This window comes from Sylvia atricapilla, chromosome 1 (assembly GCF_009819655.1).
Source record: "Sylvia atricapilla isolate bSylAtr1 chromosome 1, bSylAtr1.pri, whole genome shotgun sequence".
NCBI classification, from domain to species: domain Eukaryota; kingdom Metazoa; phylum Chordata; class Aves; order Passeriformes; family Sylviidae; genus Sylvia; species Sylvia atricapilla.
Window position 1 is genome coordinate 10533485 of NC_089140.1, and position 20540 is coordinate 10554024.

General features: G+C 43.5%; 2 protein-coding genes across 4 annotated transcripts in view; one reads left to right on the forward strand and one right to left on the reverse strand.

The window, feature by feature from the left end:
• Positions 1-463: 463 nt before the first annotated feature.
• IDI1 (isopentenyl-diphosphate delta isomerase 1) lies at positions 464-6271 on the reverse strand. Of its 2 annotated transcripts, none has more exons than XM_066314759.1 (5): positions 6163-6271; positions 4969-5129; positions 3892-3984; positions 2486-2616; positions 464-1943 (listed from the first exon to the last, which is right to left on the reverse strand). In XM_066314759.1, the coding sequence occupies exons 1-5, from the start codon at positions 6252-6254 to the stop codon at positions 1626-1628; spliced, it is 795 nt and encodes a 264-aa protein (XP_066170856.1). In that variant the 5' UTR covers positions 6255-6271; the 3' UTR covers positions 464-1625. The 2 variants fall into 2 exon arrangements, with proteins under 2 accessions (XP_066170856.1, XP_066170849.1); XM_066314752.1 differs by having other exon boundaries at positions 4969-5132; positions 6163-6270.
• Positions 6272-12271: 6000 nt separating this feature from the next.
• Positions 12272-20540, forward strand: part of WDR37 (WD repeat domain 37) — a 44225-nt gene continuing 35956 nt past the window's right edge. Inside the window, exon 1 of one of the 2 annotated variants that reach the window (XM_066314773.1) lies at positions 12272-12429. The gene's annotated coding sequence lies outside the window, so the exon portion shown is untranslated. Of the gene's footprint in view, positions 12430-17338; positions 17677-20540 lie in introns of those variants that run through there. The other variant, XM_066314782.1, reaches the window with a different exon arrangement.

The following is a 20540-nucleotide window of genomic DNA, read 5'->3' on the forward strand; positions in this document are numbered from 1 at the left end:
CAGAACTTTTTTCCAGTAGACCTGTGCCCTGCTGCCCTGCCCACATCATGCTGCTTCAGTGGTGTTTAATGGGCAGGGTGGTGCTGAGAGTGTGGCAATGACAGAGATCATTCTCCATGTGGTTTCACATCTGAAAAGAAAACAGCAGTCCAAGGGTTTAGGCGAGGTGTTTTAATTATAAAGTTAGATTTAAAAAATACTTGAGAACTTCTCCATTGCTTACAGCTGGGTAACATGGATAATTGGACTGAATTCAAGAGAGTGCTACATCACATCACTGTTCCCTCACCTGATACTATTTGCTTTGAAACAATACATTTATTCTGGCCAATACACAACAAATTCAGCCCTAAACCCTCAGTGTTGAACCACTGGAGGTGCTGGTACCTGGAAGCTTTAGTGCTGCAGTCACAACAGGGATAAGAGAAACCTTATCACTGGAAAAACTTAATTTTACCTGGACTCCAGACACAGAACCATGTTTACTTGTAATGGTAAGTGGTATGACAAATAGCCTATTTCATCAGGCCCTGGGAGAACTTAAAAAATCTAGTTTGAGTGGGTGCTAACAGAAGAAACCACGAACTTTTTTGAGGGCCCTCCCTCTCCCCCAGCCTATAATAAAAATTGAAGCACCTTTGACTATTTGTCTTATTTAAAAAGCCTCCTAAGTTACTAGCAATTGGTTGACTGCAAGATCAAAAAGGATTAGCTCTGGTACTGTGGTACAATTTCTGATTAACATCAAGACCCAGTGTAAGCTCACAAATTGTCAGTCTTGAATTTTGGGGTTCAGTGGGTTTGAGTTGTCTGGGAATGACTGTTACAGGAAAAGAAAAGCCCTTGTATCAAGATGCCTTTTCTGGAAAATGGAGAAGAGCAGTGCATATCCTGTCCCCAAAGACAGACTACTAACATTAGACACGTACCATTTACATTTGCTGTAATTAACCCTTTTTTCATTTTCAGATGTGCAGTACTCGGCCATCAACTAATCAGAAAGGCCTGGTGGAGCAAAAAACCCCAAGCACTGTTTATTATCTAAAGCTTTAACACATATGTCAGCACTTCAAAGTCAAACTTACTCCACACAGGCAATCCAATTACTTAAGCTTTTATGGGTTTGGTTAATTATAGAGTACAGTAGCTGAAGAGATTTGCTTTCTGCAATTAAAAAGAATCCTGATTACTTGGAATTGTTTTTTCCTTCTGGCAATTGGTCTTCTCAACATCACAGCAGAGCCCACAGTCCTGTGCAATCACTATTTAAGGCAAGGTTCAGTGGGAACAGCCCAGTCCTGAGCTGGGCAGGAGGTGCCTGGGGTCCCTGCCAGGTGTGCAGGGCACACACGGGCTGAGGATCCTGCACCAGGCAATGGAGGCAGAGGAACCCGGGGGCTTCATGCTACTGTTACCCATTTTACATGAGATCTTCACAGGCCCAAGGGAACCAAGGATGAGGGGGATGAGGTGACAAAGACAGAAGGAAAAACATTGGCTATGACAACATCTGTATAAATTAACATGCTCCATGTGGACCAATTCTTTGCAGTTAAGTCATGATTTAACAGTGTTAATGAGACAACACATCATTGCTACCCTTTAGCACCTTTTATCCCAGCTATTTACATTCGGTGTATTTTTTCATGCTCAACAAATTTGTTCAAGTTGCTCAAGTTATCCCACCATTTAAAAAGAAAGGTCTCTGCTATCAGCTTGAACCATGGAGTAATCTTAATTTCATTCCTGGCAGCTTTGTCCAAGAGCTGTTTCAGTTCTTTCTGTGTCACGTAGCAGTAGCTTTGGATCTCGTTGGGGTCGGGGTTCAGTGTCACATCCTTCTGCACAAATAAGATATAGTCTATCTCGTGCTCTCCCCAGATCCCATCAGACTTGGCCTTGTAGTGAATTCGTGTCAGGTAGAAGATTTCTTCTGGAGTTACCTACAACCAAAACACTTGTCAGAAAGTGCTGCCAGACCAGGAGAATTGCACTGCTGGGCACTGCAGCACAATTTATCAGCTATTATCCTCTTCCTTAGAAATTATTTGTTCCCAAGTGTACAACTGCAATGTACAAAGAGTTTCACAAAGAATTATGATGTAAAAAAATAATTTAAAGCAATTTGATGGCATGAATTGCACAGCATTTCTCTAGCCAGACTCACCCTCTAATACTTGGAATATATTTCTCCTATACAGTCTGTTTTAAATAATTACCAGACTTTACTGCACACTCATTGAACACTGGTGAACACAAACACTTGCACCTACCCTCACCTCCCCAGGAAAAGACTTGACAACTACCTGAAGCCAAGGTCAGAACCATGTCCTGACAGACCAAACGTAACCCTGCCCTCCAGGGATCCCTGGAAGTTCACTCACTTCTCTGCATCTCCAAAGAGAAGTTCATTTTTAGGTTTGAGACACAGTCAGTAAACTGGCAAATGCTGCCAAGAATTGCTGTTTCTCCCTCTTTCCTTTACCTGCTCCATGGGAATTCCCAGCTCTGCTTTCAGCCGTCTCTGTGCTGCTCTCCGAACACCAATGGCATCATTTTCTTCCAGTTCCTGTGGATGGCTCAGAGGATGACTGCAGCAAGTGTTGGTAAAACAATCTGCAAGAAGTTTCCATCAGTCAGATCCATTTTTGACACATATAAAGACCTGGGGGGAAAAAAAACCCCAAAAAACCACAGCACCAAAATCCCCCGGAGACAAAGGCCAGTTATTCAACACAACACAGCTTCATTTCTCTTGTGCAGAGAAGGGTCACAGAAAGAGGATATTAACACCTCTTATTTTTCTTTCTATATTTTGCGCTGGGATTTGCCTCTGCCAAGCTCTACTTTGCAGGGTGATGTTTGATACATGTGAGGACAAGGATTCTGATCCCCAACACATCTACTTAGAGAGCTAGTCTATGAAGACCTTGTTTATCTCTCAAATGCTAATTAAAATTACTTTGGGGAGTTTATATGTGACAGGATAATGAAAAATATTCCCAGAGCTTCAAGAACAGCTGGCAGCAGGTACAATTAAATACAGAGTTTATACCTGTGTTTAAAGGACAGCCGATCCATACTCTGTTTCAACCTTTTGTCTATAAAAGTCAAACTCAAAAGCATCTAAAATAGTTAGAATATCTACAAACCACATTTGAGCATTTTGACTGGTTAGCAGAAAAGGAAAAAATTAAAAACAATCTCTAAAGTAAAAATTCCCTTCGAAAAAAGAAAAAGGTCTTCTTTCCTCAAGACGGAAACACTTGATTTTGTTTTCCATTGGAAATTCTGCAACAGACAACTTCATGCTCCCTCCAGCATGCCTCATGGAAGCTATTTTCATTTGATTCCCCTCCTTATTTTTATGCCTCTTCATTTGCATTTGACAGTAAGAGTTCAGGAGTGTTCATAAGCCATGCACTGCATGGTTTGGCCACACAGTCTCACTTCTGGCAGAGTCAAGGAAGTGTCTGTTACCACAGACAAAGCTGCACAGATGTCCTGGGCACCAGGGCTCTGCTGCACATCAGCTTTTACCAGGAGAATGGGACACTCCCCACAGCCACCAGAGCCATTTCTTCAACTCCAATAAATGTCTTGCAGCAGAGGGGGTAAACACCACACCCTCTGCCCTTGCATGGACAGGATCAAACGTGGCAGGAAACATCCATTTCCCAATAAATAAATACATATAAAAAAACACACCAGTGTTCCCATTATCTACTTCACCCACAAGATAACTTGAACTCTCAGAAGCATTGGAAGCCTGTCCTCTCCAAAGCAGGAAATTCTAAAACCTCAGAACGAGTTACACTGCAGGATGGAACTGACATATTTTTTTTAAATGCTGATCTAAATAAAACATTTATATAATGTTTCAGTACTAACCTGGAAATGTAATTTTGGCATTTGACCTCTGCTGCAGCAACAGTTTATTTTCTGTATTAAACAAGAAAACACTGAAAGCCCGGTGTAGTAAACCTAAAAATAAAACAAACAAACAATAAAAGAGATATTTAATAGAAGAGAAAAAAAACCCATATGATGACAGTTAAGGGTTTATAATAGTCTCATTTTTACATAATCCAATTTAAAATTAATATATGTTAAAAACCAGGGATTTGATGAGTAACTCAAGAGCTATTACTCAGGTTTCTATAGCAGCTTATGCAAAACATGAAAATAGAAGAGTTCTTAGAACAAAAATGCAACAGAGGAATTCTAAACTCAGTCAGTTCACCATTCTGAATATGCACATTTGGGCAAGCTTCCGAGGACACCCATAAATTTACAATCAAAAAGAGATGACTCAAAAATTCCTAAAAAACTGTATAAAATTTCAAGGCCCTTCAAGAACTGCAAAAGCAGAAGGAAAATAGGCTCCATTAAAAACAGCACAACTGCTGTTTTCTTCACATTTTCAGTCTGTTATTCCTTGCTCTTCAGGAAGATGCTTTTCCCAAGTCCATAAGAAGAGGTTACACACTACCATGAGACTGTTGAATCTGACCAACTTCAAGTAAACCCAAGATTAGTTAAACCCTTTCCTATTGGCAATCTTTGAAGTAGAACTCTGGGTGAACTACTTCAAAATGAAATCCTTTTCTACTTGAAAAGAACTCAGCAAAGAAGCAAAAAGCATTCTTTAGAAAAAGCTACATAGAATCAGGTATCCATAATAGGAAAAACTACCTTATCTTCAAAATGTGATTAAAAATATTTATCAAGCTTGTACCGCAATCATACATTTCTCTCCTTGGCAACTGCCTCCAATTGAGTGTTCCTCCATTCTGCAGACTTCTAACATTAATTATTTTATGCTGAGGAGGAGGGGCCTATGGGGAGGTACTTGCTCTGGTTTGATCCAACACTTGCTTGAGATTAAGGCTTTAATTTAATCATGATCATGCTTCTGAAAATATTTAATCAACGTAATGGTTCAATTAGAAGATAAGCAATCCATACCTTTATCAATGTTTTCATTTAAGTGACAGTTTTTCTTGGTCTCTGCTCCAATCTTATTGTCATTTTCATCGATAAGGATGCACATCTCTGCCAGGAGCTGCACCTGCTGCTCATCCAGGTGATCTGTGTTTACTTCAGGCATGGTGATGGTAGCACACGTTCTACTGAAGACAGACAATGAAGAGTCATTCACTAAAAACAGCATTCATAAGAGGGTGTGAGAAATAACCTAATGGCTTGTTTCTATGATATGGTGTAGATTTCACATCAATTTTATTTTGACAGGTTTGCAGGCTTTTAGCTTCCTGAAATTTCTTATCCACAATACAAATATAGCAACACTTGGCAGGTGCTTGAAATATTTTTATTTCTCAGGAAGCCCTAGCAGCAGCTGCTGCAGGACAGCCATGCTGAGCTTAACATTTATATGGGCTGTCAGTGGCAGGAATTCTAATTCCAAAGTTCAAGCCGAGCACCACTAACTCTGGTTACATTTATAACGCCGGGCATCCGGTGAACGAGGATTTCTCCTCCCCACAGGTCTTTAAAGGCTGGTAACAGGGTTTCAGCCCGAGGCACCTCCAGAGCATCACCTGCCCTGGCCCGAGTCCCTGCTGCCGTGGCCGTGCTCCCGGTAGCCCAAAGAATCCCCGAATGGGTCGAGTTGGAAGCGACCCCAGGGAATCCCCTGGTGACTCTCCCTGCTGTGCCAGGGTGACCCCAGAGCACACGGCACAAGACTGCATTCAGACAGGGCTGGAGAATCCCCGGGGAGGGAGGCTCCTGCTCCAGAGCACGGTCACCTACACGGCAAAGGAGTTCATCCTCACGCTCAGCTGCAAATTCCTGTGCATCAGGTTCTGCCTCTGTCTTACTGCTCAGCAATGAGGACCATCCATCCCCTTGGCACCCTCCCACAGATATTTATAGATATTAACGATGTCTCCTCTCAGCTATCTCTCCTCGAGGCTGAACAGACCCAGCTCCCTCAGCCTTTACTTCTAAGAGATGCGTCAGTCCCTTCACGACCTTCGCTGCCTTCCAACAGACGCGCTCCAGGAGCTGCACGTCTCTCTGGTACGGCGGAGTCCAGAACTGGACACACAGCTGCGGATGCGCCCCGGGAGGGCTGAGGGCACGGTGAGGGCGCTCGGCCCGCTCGGCAGCTGTCCCCGGTCCCCGGTCCCCGCTCACCTGGCAGTCCGTGCGCTCCGCACCCGCTCTCCCCTCACGCCGGGGCCGCTCCGAGGGGCCGCGCTCCCGGCCCGGAGCAGCGCGCGCCACATCCCTCGTCACACCCCGCCCGCCAATGGCGCCGCCGCCCGGCGCTGACGTCACCGCATCGCCCGATCGCCCCACTGCGGCGTGGGGGGCGGTGCCAGCAGTGACAGGTGGGAGAGGCGGAGCGCGCGGCCAATCGCGACACAGCCCCGGATCAGCACTAGCCAATAGAGACAGGGAGTAGCGGCGGCGAGCTGGCCAATAGGAACAGGGAGCGGAGTCGAGCTGGCCAATGGGAGCGGGGCGGCGCGGAGGCGGGGCGGAGGCGGGGCGTGCGGCGGTGCCCGGAGACGGCACAGGAGAGGGTCAGGCTGTCTGAGTAGGGATAAGCCTTTCGCTTCTGAGGGTACCGAGGAATCACAAAATCACTGCGACTCTAAAAGGCCTCTGAGGTCATCGAGTCCAACCTATGAGACTACCATGGCAACCAGACCACGGCACTGAGCTCCACATCCAGTCTTTGCTTAAACACCCCCAGGGGCTGTGACTCCACCACCTCCCTGGGCAGCACATTCCAATGTCTAAAGATTGAACATTTCTAACATTCAGCGCTGCTTATAGTCTTTTCACGCCCCCACGAGACCCGAAGGACTGTGCCCGAGTACCGGCTCCTACAAACGTTCCGCTCTTTGTGGCAAACGGTTCCAGCACCGGATTTGTGCTCAGCTCTGGGAGGCTCTCCGGTGGCGGCCAGAAGCCCGGGACTGCAGAGTACAGGGCTTTTGGGCACATTTAATCCTGGACGCTTTTCTCTGATCCGCACTAGCGTCCTCCGAGCTAAAGAGGTTCAGCGTGTGCCGCACAGATCCCAGCCTGTGGCACCGGGAGTGGGGGAATCTGGTTCCCCTCCTGCGCTGACAGCTGCAGCTGGTGGGAAGCAGATCCTGTGACAGTCAAGCTCTGAAATTGCCTGTCTCAGTGAGCTCCTGAGGGGCAGAGAAAGAAACACTTTCTGGGTGGGAATGGAGCACAGGCAGGATGTCAACATGTGGAGTTAGTGGAGTTTAGATATTCACAGATGACAAACTAGAAAAACTTCAATACTAGCCTCTAGAAACTTCACACCACCATGGCTAAATACCTTCTCAGCAAGACTTCTGCTGGTTTATTGCTCATCCACAGATTTGGGTTTATGACTGGACGCCATAAAAAGCCTAGAAATTATATTTAACATGTCTTGGAGGCATGGCTTGCTCTGATTCCCTCTCAGCTCAAGTTCCAGCACTTCAGTCTGATTTTCTTGATTTTTCCTGTGAATAGGACATATGGCCTGTCACTTAGATATCATTAACAGCACAAATGTTCAAATAGACAGTTAATATTTTACAAGGGGGTGGTGGGGGTTATCTTACAGCATTCCCCTGTGCAGAGCTCGCTGAAAGAAAGAAGGGTGGAGGTGAGTTGAATGAAAGCCACTTGAAACCAGCAGTGCATCAAAAGTAAAAAAAAAAAAAAAAGGATTGTAACAATCAGTGTGTTGGCTGCTACATTTCCTTTTAACTACATAAAACACAACATAAAAATAGTGGAAAAAACACAACATAAAAATAGTGGAATTAATGTTAATATTGGGTTATTCATTAATAAACCGCAAATTTAATGCTATCACAACAATGTTGATAATAAATATGTGCTCAGAAAAGACAGAAATTCACAGAGATTGCCTTTTATTGAACCTTGAGTTTACTTTTCATTACTTTACAGATTACTTATTGCTGAGTCACTGGCACAAAAGCACTGTAACTGAAGACTGAGCTTTGAAGAAATACTGAGAACATCCTTTACCACATTGATCACTTGTTTGTTTCATTGTTCCAGATTAAAAAAAACCCAAACTGTCATTTTTTCTTCTATCATTTTCCTAAAATAACAAAACAGATCTATTAAAAAACCCCAAAAAACCCCAAAAAACAACCCCCAACCCCCAAAAACACCCCAAAACAAAACAAAAACCTCCAAAACAAATAAACAAACAAACCCCAAAAAAACCCTACTGAGATGGACATACAAACCAGCATTTCATATGATGACAACAGAGTTAACAAGCAGCTCTCCTGTGAGTAAAGCTCTTTTAGAATAGGAACTACTCCCCTGGGAGACAGAGATGTGCCTGTGCCCGGGGCACAGCTGGCATGGGACATTAGCAGCTGTACACAGTGAGCTTCGGGCTACACAGCAGAGGAAAACCAGGGAAAATGTCCTTATAGACGATAGACAAAAGAGACTTTTCTTCCTAGTAATAACTACTGAAAACTTCATTACAGGCACTTTAGAACCTGACAGTCTGAAACAATTACAGTTCCTGTCTTGCACAGACAAACAAAGCACTTCACCTGAGTCAACGCTGGTGAGCAACAAGAACTGACAACAAGTCCTGGTGGATAATGAGAGGCAAAGAAGCAGGGAGGAAGGATGACAGAGACAAAACAAACCATTTTCACAGAACAACGAGGAGGAGACTTCCCAAGCCTTTAACCAGATACTTTCAGGATCAGCTGTTTTATATCACCTGTATCATCTTTTCTTTTGCTCCCCTCCAGACTTGCTCTACACCTTCAAAGCTTTTTGTGTTGAAAATAAAGCATGCTAATTTTTGTAATGGTATGCACTTCACTGTAACCTCAGAACTTCTACTCCACCCTGCATAAACAGAATGCCTGAAGTGACATACAAATGCTTTCGAGACTTAATTTTTGTATCTCCTGAGGTCTGCTGACTGTTTTCACTCAGCTAACAAGGGGAAAACAGTTTCCTGTAATGACTGGAAAGCCTTTAATTCACCTGAAAATCCAACCAGCTGCAAACCACTGACAGACTTTTGATCTCTACTAAGATAAAGTGAAGTGCAATCTCCACCAAACTGAAGGAAAACCTTTTAATTCTCCAGCAAGTTAAACAAGATGATGATGACAAGCTACAAGATGAAATAAATGCTGAACAAACCTGGGATTTGACCCCAGCCTAGAATGCATAAACTCCTGAAAAATGCTTGTCCTCAGTTTTCAGATTTGCTAAGGAAAATCAATGGGCTGCTTCTTCCCCCTTCACAACCAAACTTCTTTTTCAGCTTCCTGTTAACTTGCTCTGATGTTTAAGATTTCCACTTCACTCTTCTCAGCTACAGAGCTATCCTTGTTCCTGGTCTCCCTAGAGAATTCCTCTTGTGTGTACTTTCCTGCCTGGAGTCATAGCTCTTCAGAAAATATTTGTCTAAGTCATCCACTCATGTGCTGAGCAAAAAACAACCTGGGTTTTATCTGAAATGTGAGGTAAATACTTCCCAGTCTTAACTAATCTGCTGTTCCCTTGACTCTACTTAAAAGGCCTCTTTCAGCGAAGTGGGTTGGCTTCATCTCACTTCAGAGAAGACAGATGTCTTTGTAGTAAGAATGTAATACATATATGCTAAATATATAAGTAGGATGTTGTATTTGCATTTCATTCTGCTATCTCAAGCTGATGGAAAGAGTGCTGTGATGGATGGCTTCCAAATGTTTTTATACAACATAAGGTGAATGAATAATGGTATAGGAAACCACTCTTCTAGGAAGGAGTTATTAGGAGGTTTCATATATGAATCAAGAAATAAGCCTTGAGTCCTTTCCTCCCTTAGATATTTTTTTTGGTTGGTTGGTTTGGTTTTGTTTTTATTTCTTTTGCTTTGGGCTCTGGACAGAAGGCTTTGCCTTTTCTTGCTACATTTACGGGTTTGAAAATGCTAATTTGGGTTCAGCTATTGTTCTGTTCTGTTGCTGATTTCCCAAGCCTTGTACCTTGTCAAGTCCAGCCATGGGTGCAGAAGTAGATTTGTCCAGGACAACCTAACTTGTGCCACTTTATTTACTGTATGCTTATTTAAAAAGCTTCTTAGCTGTTGAAAGATGCTGTCTAGCACTGACCCATTTCTCTAGGCTCCTGTATTGCTCTCTCTCTTGTTTTGTATCAGGTAGTTTGTGAAAAGCAGGTCAGTCTTTTGTTCTCTACTGCTCCCGTGTGTTACACAGTGCCTGCTACTCTTGCAGTGCCATGACAAAACCAAAACAGTAGCAGAGTAGAGCGACAACAGGCCACTTGTCATTCTCTTCTCATGAAAAAGCAACTGAATCCATACAGAGCCAGTTCATTTTCAGGTGAGGCACCCTGTACCAAGGAAAAAGTTGTCTAAGCCCATCTTTCCTCATTTCAGTATTTTGCATTTCTTCAGGTTAAAAAAGTGCTTGTCTCTGTAATGCTCCCTGCTCTTAGGAAGTGTCCTGCTTCAGAGGAAAAGAAAGCTGCCAGGTGTTCTCCCCTGGAAATCTCTACTGTGTATTCCTTTGTATTCCTGCTGGACATTTTTTTTCTTCGTATATGTAGCTAAAATTGTTACAGTACAGTACTGTTATATTAGGATAAAGTAATTTTGGTAAGAATTATGAGGTTTAAAAATGTCTAGTTAGCAACTGAACAGCTGAGAACTCGAATTGTCACTTGGCTAAGATGGCTAAGCCACCTACAACTGCACCAACTCTGAAGAGAATTCAAAGAATCAAACTGGGGCATTTGGTCAGGTTGTGTTCAGGTTTCCTCCTGGGTACCTCTGTTCCATCTCTTGTCCCTCTCCTTTTGCCTGTGCAATCTTCCCTCTTTTCCACGCCTTAAAGCCATTTAGCTACTTTGTTTGCTCTCTGTTAGTGGCTTTGAAGAAGGAAATAGGTTAAAATTATGGAATGTTCTCAACTAGTTAGGCTGTGATTTTGAAGAATGACCACCAGTAATGAGAAATATGCCAGTTAAAAAGATAAACCACTATGTTTGTTTTTGTTTAATACAGCTTTAAGACATGCAGAGAAGAGAGTATAAAGGAAAAAAGACAAATGAGAACTGCAGGCAGACTTGTAGTTGGGAAGCACATTAAAAGAAAATGTAATATTTCCAGCTCTCACTGGCACATGTTCTTCTGGCCTTTTTACAGACCTCTTCCAAGGCAGTTAAAATAATCTGCTGGAAGAGAGAAAATAATTAGGCAAAGGCCTCTTTCGACTTTCATTATCTGCTATAATGAATAAGAATTTTAGGTGGAGGTTTATTCAAAGTGTTAATCAGCAAAGAAATTAATCACATTTCAATTACGCGTTGTAGGCTTCAGAGTGAACAGGCTTCTTGCAGAACATCGTGGTTAGCTTTGATGCGCTGCCTCTGTCACTCCGTCTGCAGACAGAGTAGAAAATCTCCACATTCGGTATCTCCCAGCCCTTCTGCATTAAAAAATATATGGAATTCCAGTGGTGTTTCAGGGAAGTTTCATCTCCCTTTTCAGTCCACCTGATGCAGTGTTGCTGGGGGTAACTGACTGACTAAAGCAGCAGCAGTTTTAATTCGGTAAGAGCAAACGAACACAGCGTTACCCCGAGGGGCCGCGGTCGGGACGGAACAGCTCCGCTGTGACCCCCAGCTCCACGGTGACCCGGGGAGCAGCGGGGCCGAGGAGTGGGGCGGTGGTGGGGCAGCTCCTGCCCGGCCACCGGGGACATCCCGAGCCCGCGGGGCTGTCCCGGTGGCCGGGGCATTGGCGGGCTGTGCCTGGCGGGAGCCTGTCCCGGTGGCCGGGGCATTGGCGGGCTGTGCCTGGCGGGAGCCTGTCCCGGTGGCCGGGAGCCTGTCCCGGTGGCCGGGGCATTGCCGGGCTGTGCCTGGCGGGAGCCTGTCCCGGTGGCCGGGAGCCTGTCCCGGTGGCCGGGAGCCTGTCCCGGTGGCCGAGGCATTGCCGGGCTGTGCCTGGCGGGAGCCTGTCCCGGTGGCCGGGAGCCTGTCCCGGTGGCCGGGGCATTGGCGGGCTGTGCCCGGCGGGAGCCTGTCCCGGTGGCCGGGAGCCTGTCCCGGTGGCCGGGGCATTGCCGGGCTGTGCCTGGCGGGAGCCTGTCCCGGTGGCCGGGAGCCCGTCCCGCTGCCAGCCCGTCGCCATCGCGGCTCGGAGCGGGGGCCGCGCCGCTTCCGCCGGATGTCGCCGCGAGGGCTCGGCACCGGGGAGGCGCGTCCTGCCCGAGCGGCGCCGCGATCGTCGCTGCTGCTGCCTCCGCTGCTGCCCCTCCCGCCTTCTCCTCCTCCTCCTCCTCGTTGTCCTCATCCTTCCCCTCCTCTTTCTCCGCGCCGCCTGCGGCCCTGCCCCTCCCCGCCCGGCGCCGCGGCTGTTGCTGACAGGTGAGTGCGGGGGCAGCGGGGCGCGGACCCTCCGCCATCTTCGCGGCCGCCCGAGGCGCTGAGGGGCGCGGGGCTCCGGGCGGGCTCCGGGCGGCGGTGGCGGTGGCGGTGGCAGTGGCAGTGGCAGTGGCAGCGGCAGTGGCAGCGGCACCACCGCCCTGGTACCTGCGCGCTGCCGCCGCCCAGGCCCGCGGCGCAAACTGGGGCTCCTGCCTGGGCACCCCCTCCCTTGCCCGTCCTATTCCGCTTTATTTCCGCCTGAAATGACTTGCACGTTCTCCTGTAAAAACAAGAAATAGCCGAAAATAAGCTCTCCTTCCTCTTCTGTGTGTCGCGGTTTTTGAGCGCTTCCAGCCCGAGGCTGTGGGGATGGTTCCCGGGCTGCGGGTAGGGAAGCCGCGGGTGCTGCTGAGGAGACTCCTCTCGCTAACTTTGTTCCTGTGCTGCTGCCTATCCTAAGGACAGGCCAGGCGTAGAGCCCCAGGAGTTTACAGGCGCAGTTCAGGTCCTCTGACACCTGTACAAGTGCAGTAAACGTGCAACACCCAAATTTCTGAAGAGGGGCACATCTGAATGATGAGGGGAGCGCCGTTTGTGGTGACATGGGGCGAACCTGGCTTCAGCAGTGGGGGGATGACATGGAAGTGTCCAAGATGCATAAACCTCGTGTGTAAAGAGCCATCTTTAGTAGTTCTGTCTTTTTCTGAGCTAATCCCTGTGAAAATAAGTTTGAGGAAAGAATAGATATGCTTAATGTATTCAGAGATTGAGTGGATGTTAGGTTCCATTCCTTATGCAAAGACGAGGAAAACTTCTTTCATGGTAAGTGTTGACCTGTGGCTCAAGGGCATCTTGGTGTTTGTGAGAAAAGAGAAACTTCTACGTGTGTTTTATCTCTCTTGTGTAGCTTGTCAGATTTATTTTGTTATTGCAGTTAAAGTGGGCTTTCTATAACAGTAATGTTATGGATGGTTTATGTAAGGAACTGGTGGAACAGCTTCTTAGAAGTCATTCAGTGTCATTGGGTACACCTTGACATGGTACAAATGGCTATTGTTCAGGCACCCATTTTACAATATTACAACTGCATCATTCTGCTTAAGCAAATTTCTGAAACTGCTTTCCAAGCAAGTCTGCTGTTGGCATTTCTTGATGTTTTTGAAAGAGAGCTGGTAACCCCAAGAACCCACAAATATGTTTCCTAATCGGTAGTTTAGATTAGATAATCTTTGTGCATGGTGTCAGCTCTAACCTTGTCTTGTAATAACTTTAGATGTAGCTTTGTGTGTTGTGGACTTGGGCAGTTATTTTAAGAAAAGGTGTTGGCACCAAACACTAGAATTTAAGGCAGAGGCCAGCTATAATGCTGATTGTCTTTTTAATGCCAGTTGTTTATGTGTATCTTTGTCCTTGAATCCCATTTATCATGTTAAATCTAAAGATTCTAAGATGAGATTGCCTCTCTAATATAGAGAGGCCCTTCCACCATCTATTTCTTTAATTCAGGACTTGTTTGAAGCATGCAGCCTTTAATATGGATTGAAGTGCTTAAGTTTGTTGGTACAGTCACAAGACAAATATTGTTTGTGTGGTGATAATGTCTTACAAGGAAATCTTACCTCTATGAAATCCTGAAATTGCAAGCCAGAGCTAGTATGTGCCAAATAAGGAGGAATTAAGTGGTATTGCATTCTGTAAATTTGAGATGAGATTAGGATCTTTTTATGTTACGGAATTTTAAGTTTTGTAGCTAGTAGGTTGTTTTGTGAGGTGAAAGCCAGGGTGAGGGGCTTTTTCTGGAGGTCAGCATTTCAAAGCCCTCCTAGGAGAGTTGGTTACTGCTCTGTGAATGACCACTGAGGAATGGATAGGAATCAGGATGGTCTCCTTGCAAGCCAGAGGGATTTGTGTTTTCTCATCCTCAAGCAATATGTGCTGACTATTTTTAGGCTTGGTGATCAAGATGGTAGGCTGGGTGCTCACAGTGCTCTTACATGGACTGTTGGTAGGGTCTGTAGTTCTCTGTGCTAGACTATATGAGGTAATGCTTCAAGAATGTGCTGTACAGAGATTATTTATTGGTGCTCGTGAAGAGCTCGCTAGATGTATTACAGTTAGAGTCAAAATTACTTGCTTTTGTTCAAGTCTCAAGAACGAAAAGATTCTAAATTACTGGCAAATAATATATTCCAAGATGAAGAGCAATGATACTAGGGCCACTCTGCTTGAATAAGACCATAATTCATCTAGTACATCCATAACAAGTGCATAAATATTATTTGTTTAGAGTCTAGCAGAATAAGATTCTGGCTTCTGAATGTGGTGCTTGAAGGAACACCTGGTTGAATCACCTTTGCTCTTGAAATTCCTTAGGATTCCTCACCCTCAGGTCATATATTTGCATCCCTGTGCCTGCATGTGGGCTACTTCTGGACTGTTAGGGATTTGCTGATACAGAAATGAGAGCTGCAGTGTCTGCGAAACAGCTGAGGAAATAAAGTACCCTTCAAACATATTTTCGGAGTTAACCAGCTGTAAGTAATTTAACAGGACCTGATGCTGTCTGTTGAAGTCTTCAATAAAGTCAGTTCATCAATACCTATAAATAAAAGAAGATACAATATATAGTGATAAGTTACTGACTAGTAGTATAGTAGAACCTAAGATTGTATTGTACCTTGCACCGTTTGAACTAGTGAAAACAGTGAGCACCCTCAGCAAGCACAGGTGGCCCTGGTCTCAAAAGGAAGCTTTCAGGAGGACATCAGCAATTTCACTAAATAAGTCTTAGTCTGATGATTACTAGTGAACCCAGGAAGGTTTCTCCTATATTAAAAAAAAAAAAAAATCCAAGTCTGCTGACTGTTATTTTTTAGTATTAGATAATACAAGCTTGTAGGTGAGAGTAGCATTTCTGGCTTTAGCAGAGTGCATGGCAGGCTGGGTCAGCCCTGCATTTTGGTGTGACTGCAGCATTTGCTGACATAGTTGAATTAGCAAGATCAAAGCTTGCTAGCAGCAAAACTGGGCTGGCTTACATTTGGATGTTGGTGTTAGAAGCTTGCTTAGTGTAGGTACTCACTAATTTCTTAAAATTTTTATCCTCCATTTCAGCTGTATAACATACTTAAAATTTATTGGTGCAGCTTCTTTACTCTGCTTTCTGTTGAAAGGAGGTTGTCATTTTGAGTGGTGGATGCCTGCTTTCTCCTTTTACATTTCGAGGAACATCCAGTTTCATTTGAAAGAAAGCTGCACTGAATTTAGAAAAAAAAAAATCAATGTTGTAATGCTTGAGTGGATTTCACGAGGTTTGAGCACACACGTTAGTGTTTCTAGCATCATCTGTGATGATCTGGAATGGTTTTGTTTCCTAAATATTTACCTTTAGCAAAACAACTAGTCTTACAAAGCAGTCTGTTTAGTCTGATCTTTCTCAGGTGTGCTGTAGTCTTGAGGCTTGCATTGAATTAATGGCACTTGAATGTACAGCATCACTGAAGCAAATTGTTCACTGAAGACCTCAAAATGGAAGTTTTACTCCTTTAAATTTGATTTCTTTGCATATTAAGAAAGAGTGTAGTGGCATATGTTGATACTTAAATTCCCTTAACTCATGAATAATACTGTCAAACTGAGTTCCATGTAATTAAGAACTTAATAACTGTAATCATTCTCCTCTCTGTCTGCTTTCCCTCCCTGCTTTGGGGAAAAAAAAAAACCCAAACCCACACACTCCCCTACATTAATGGGCATCTTTGTGCTTTAAGGTTTTAATGCTGCACTAGACAATAATTACTATTGTAAAATGCCTTTGTGTTTTATGTAGTATACACAGAAATTTTCTAAGCCATGTTTGAAAATGTGAGACATGAGATGAAGGTATTTAAGCATACACAAATACACTAAAATTGTGTGGGTTTTTCTTTTCATTTGACACAATCATTTAAATAGTAACTATTGCTATTTCTAAACTGTAAAGAAAATGGAGCAGGGAGATGTTGGGGAAGATGTTGCTGAATCTTCCTGATGCTTTCCCTTTACAGACTTGTGTGTTGTCTTGAATGAACAAAAAAGGAAATGCAATACTGTAGCTGTTCTGTCTGTGCTCTGACACATCTTAAAACAGCTTTTCTCCCTGGCTTCAGCGACATCCATACCCCAGGAATTCTCTCCTTTCAGACCCTTCTTGTTCTGTGTTCAAGAGCAGAAGTAGGCAAGTACGACAAGTTATTGCTGCAGTGAGTTTTTAAGCCTGGTAAGGCCAGTGTGTACACTCTTGGTTGGTGCTGTTTCTCTGTTGTAGCTGACTAAAACAGTAATTGGTTTCACATCTGCTCTTTACTGTTACTCTGATGAAATATTTCCTGTGACTGTTACATCTGTTACAGAAAGGTAGGTGGTGGAACTTTAATTTAACACCACTGTAAAATTTCTTGTGAGTTTAATTAAACAGTGTATCTGAAATACTGGAGTATCTTTGCATTCAGCAAGTAGTAACCACCTGTGGTCTGGATGTTTTCTGGAACATCTTTTCCTCCTCTATTTCTGCAGATTTACATTGTTAGGAAGGTTCTCTCGAGGCTTTGACAGATCATTGTGTGAAGTCTATGCAAATTAGTATTTTCCAAAACGACTGAGCAGAATAGCTCAGTGTGTCTCTTAATCTCACTTTTTAGTAATACAGTACTTGTGAACTGCCACCCTTAGTGAAAATAGTTTAGTAATGCAATATGCTTCCTGCTTCTCCCCCTCTCCCTTTCTTCTCAGAAAGTACTTTTGTTCAGCCTTTTTTATGCTTGATTGCTAATTTTTAGCTTTTGTGAATTTAGCTTCATTTGATTCAGGAAGCAAGATTTCAGTACTTCATGGTGGTTTTTCTATCCTGCTTGGAATGGATGACATTACATTACTGAGTAGAAGGAGAATGACCTTAGTGAATTTTTTTTTCAGAACCCATTTGGAACACTTGAAAGTTAAGATTAACTATATTTGGCTAATAATATATAATAGATTGTTTTGAAGTACTTTTTTCTTACTTGGTTTGACTGGGATTTGGTGCCTAACCTTGACTTGAGTTTATGTTTTCCCTCATCACCCCTTTCCCATTGTCTGGTGTGTTCTAACTACAAAAGTTTCAAAAATTTGAAAGACTGTGATTGGTTTGTGTACTACTGACTGTTTCACTAATCAATATTTAATATGGTTTTCATAGGATATGTAACATGACACTGATATTCTGGACAGGTAATTTTCATTGTTTGAAAACCTTACATAATAAGGGGAATCAGGTAACTGCTAGAAATGAGCACCTTATTTTTTTAGCATCATATTGCCAAGGATCTGTTTCGAAATCTACTCTTGAAAAACCTTCAGCTTCTTACTGCTACAATTAGAATCAGAAGAGTTCTGAAATTGTCAAAGTGAAGTTAATATTTAAAGGGACACTGTCACTATTTTAAAACTGAATTCAAATCCTTATTCTAAAAAACCTCTTTGATTATTGCTCCCTTACTCAAAATTGGTAAGGCTGTTTGGTGGGATCAGAACGATAATATTAAAGGCAGTGAAGCTATTCTCCTTCCCGTCCTCTGTATGCACATGCCTGCTTGTGGCCTCTGGTTTCAGCTTTGCTGTGGCTGTGTGCACCCTCCTGCCGAGCCTGGGAACAGCTGCATGTTTGCCCTCTCCAGAACGTGCATGGGTGGTGTGTCATGCTGCTGCATGAGGAGAGGGCAGTCCCTGGCAGTGACACTGGCTGCAGGTGAAGTGCTGCTACCAAACAGAGACAGTTTCCTACCCAGTCTGCTTCGTTTGCTCTTGAGCTGCCAAAGTAGAAACTTCTGTGTAGTGAGCGTAAGAATTTCACTCTGCAAAGATATAATCTCATGCATATGACTGTGTCCCTTTAAATTCTATGTGCTAGAGTGTATAGCTGCCAAATCTGTGTGTACTGATGCTGAGTGCTGCAGCTGATTCATTGAGGGAAGGGATAGCACCCAGAGATCCCATGACAGGCTTCAGGAGTGAGCCCATGCAAGCCTCATGAAGTTAACAGGGCCAACTGCAAGGTCCTGTACCTTGGGCTGGAGCAGTCCCCGAAATCAGTGCAGGCTGGGGGGTGACAGATTGAGAGCAGCCCAGCAGAGAGGGACCTGGGGGTACTGGGGCATGAAAAATAAGACGTGAGGCAGAAATGTGTGCATGCAGCCGGTGACAGGCAATGGCATAAGAAGATGTGGGCCTGCTAGAACTGGTCTGGAAGAGAACCACAAAAGTTATCAGAATGCTGCAAACATATTCTGTGAAAAAAAAAAAAAAAAAAAAAAAAGGCTGAGAGAGATGGGGGTTTTAGCCCAAGAGATTCTCTGGGGAGACCTTATCAGGGTCTTTCCTTACTTAAAGGGAACTTCAGAGAAAGACAGGGCCTACGGTGATATGACAGAGGATAATGATTTTAACCTAGAAGAGGGTAGATTGAGATTAAATAGAAGGAAGAATTTTTTTACAGTGAGGGTGATGAAACATGGGCACAGTTGCCAGAGAGGATGCCCCACCCATGGAAACATTCAAGGTCAGGTTGGACAGGGCTCTGAGCAACCTGATGCAGATAAAGATGTCCCATTGCAGAGGAGTGCAACTAGATGACTTTTAAAGGTCCTTTCCAATGCAAATAATTTTATGATTTTATTGAGCACTCAAAAAAAGGATATTGCTCAGTAACATCCTCCAAAATGAAGTAGCTTGGCAGAAGGGGCAAGTGGAAGCTAACATAGTTAAAACAATGGATGGTAAGGCATAAGCCACATTAACATCTTTGTGTCTAACAGTTTGAGAGCCTCTTCCAGCAGGCATTAGAAATTGCCTTTTTTTTTTTTTACCCCCCTCTGCCCCTAGATCTTAAGTGAAATGATGTTAATGGATTTATGGGATTATATGTAGCTATGCGTACGAATAAAAGTGTCTTAACAAATCTACCTGTTTGCACACTGATGCTTCTGGCCTTAAAATGTAATCCTAAATTGCAGAATATGGTAACTGAAAGCCATTGAGTGAGTGGTTCCCAAGGGAGATAGGAAGCAGGGTGGAAGAGGGGAGAATATATATATATGTTCTTGGGATCTGATCCTCTTTTGAAAAGAAATAGAAATGTGATGAGCACGGAAAACCTGTTCCTCAGTCTTGACCATATGTCCATGAACAGGAAGATACTTAGTGAAGCCCAGAAAATTGACAATAACTGTTTATGGGATGGACTTAAAAAAAAAATAAAATTAGAGGAATCTAGCCACAGTGAATAGCAGAATTTAGGCAAATAAAGAACTACCCAATGGTAGTTCTCTCTAGTCTCTGCTTTAATTTGTGAATATAGCTATTTAGTTACTATTGATTAATCACACATAGAAAGCTCTGATGGGATTAGGCGCAGGAGAGGACTCTGTGGAATCCAGAGGATATTAAAAAAAAAATTAGTACAGTACAGGTTACTGGTGCAACCTAAATTTTATTTTAGATCCACTATGGAATTTGTGTTAGGTTACTGGAACTCAGTTGTTCCAAAAGCTAATTAAAATACCAAGTTTTTTAATAAGGATGGATGGGCATTAAAATCTTAACTAAATCTCGTCTCATTTTAGATACAAATTTCTGTACCTTTATACATTTTCATTTTTTGATAGAAAACCCAAAGGAGATTTCAAGCTCTTGTTATTCACGGTGCATACTGTGTTTTTAGGAAGGTATGCTTTTCCTTGGCTTTATGATCTGTTCAAAAGCTGAAAACACAATGTCAGACCCCTGAAGTGGTTAATGCCTGATCTTGTTAATAGCGATGGTGCTCATTCCTAGCGTGAGATCCAGCGTGTTGGTGGATCTTAAATTGGAAATGGCCCTGGGTTTGGTTCAAATTTTCTCTGATCAACTTATTTAAAAGGAAGCTCAGTTGCCTGGTTAGCTTTGCCAACTCTGCTCTCCTATTTCTCTGCAGGCTATTGCACCTATTTTAAGTTTTAATTGTTGTTTCAGAAATGATTTATGCTGGAGAATGAATTTTTATTTTGTTCTCATTGTGCATGAGTGAAAAATTTTGGGTAATCAATCCTGAAACATTT

Bases quoted from the DNA above. Each gene is read 5' to 3' on its own strand.
- IDI1 (XM_066314752.1), bottom strand. From the start codon at position 6,254: ATGTGGCGCGCGCTGCTCCGGGCCGGGAGCGCGGCCCCTCGGAGCGGC. The intron at 5,133-6,162 runs GTGAGCGGGGAC...GTCTGTCTTCAG, and splicing joins CGGAGCGCACGGACTGCCAG to TAGAACGTGTGCTACCATCA. The intron at 1,944-2,485 runs GTAAAGGAAAGA...TTTTGGTTGTAG, and splicing joins TGGGAATTCCCATGGAGCAG to GTAACTCCAGAAGAAATCTT.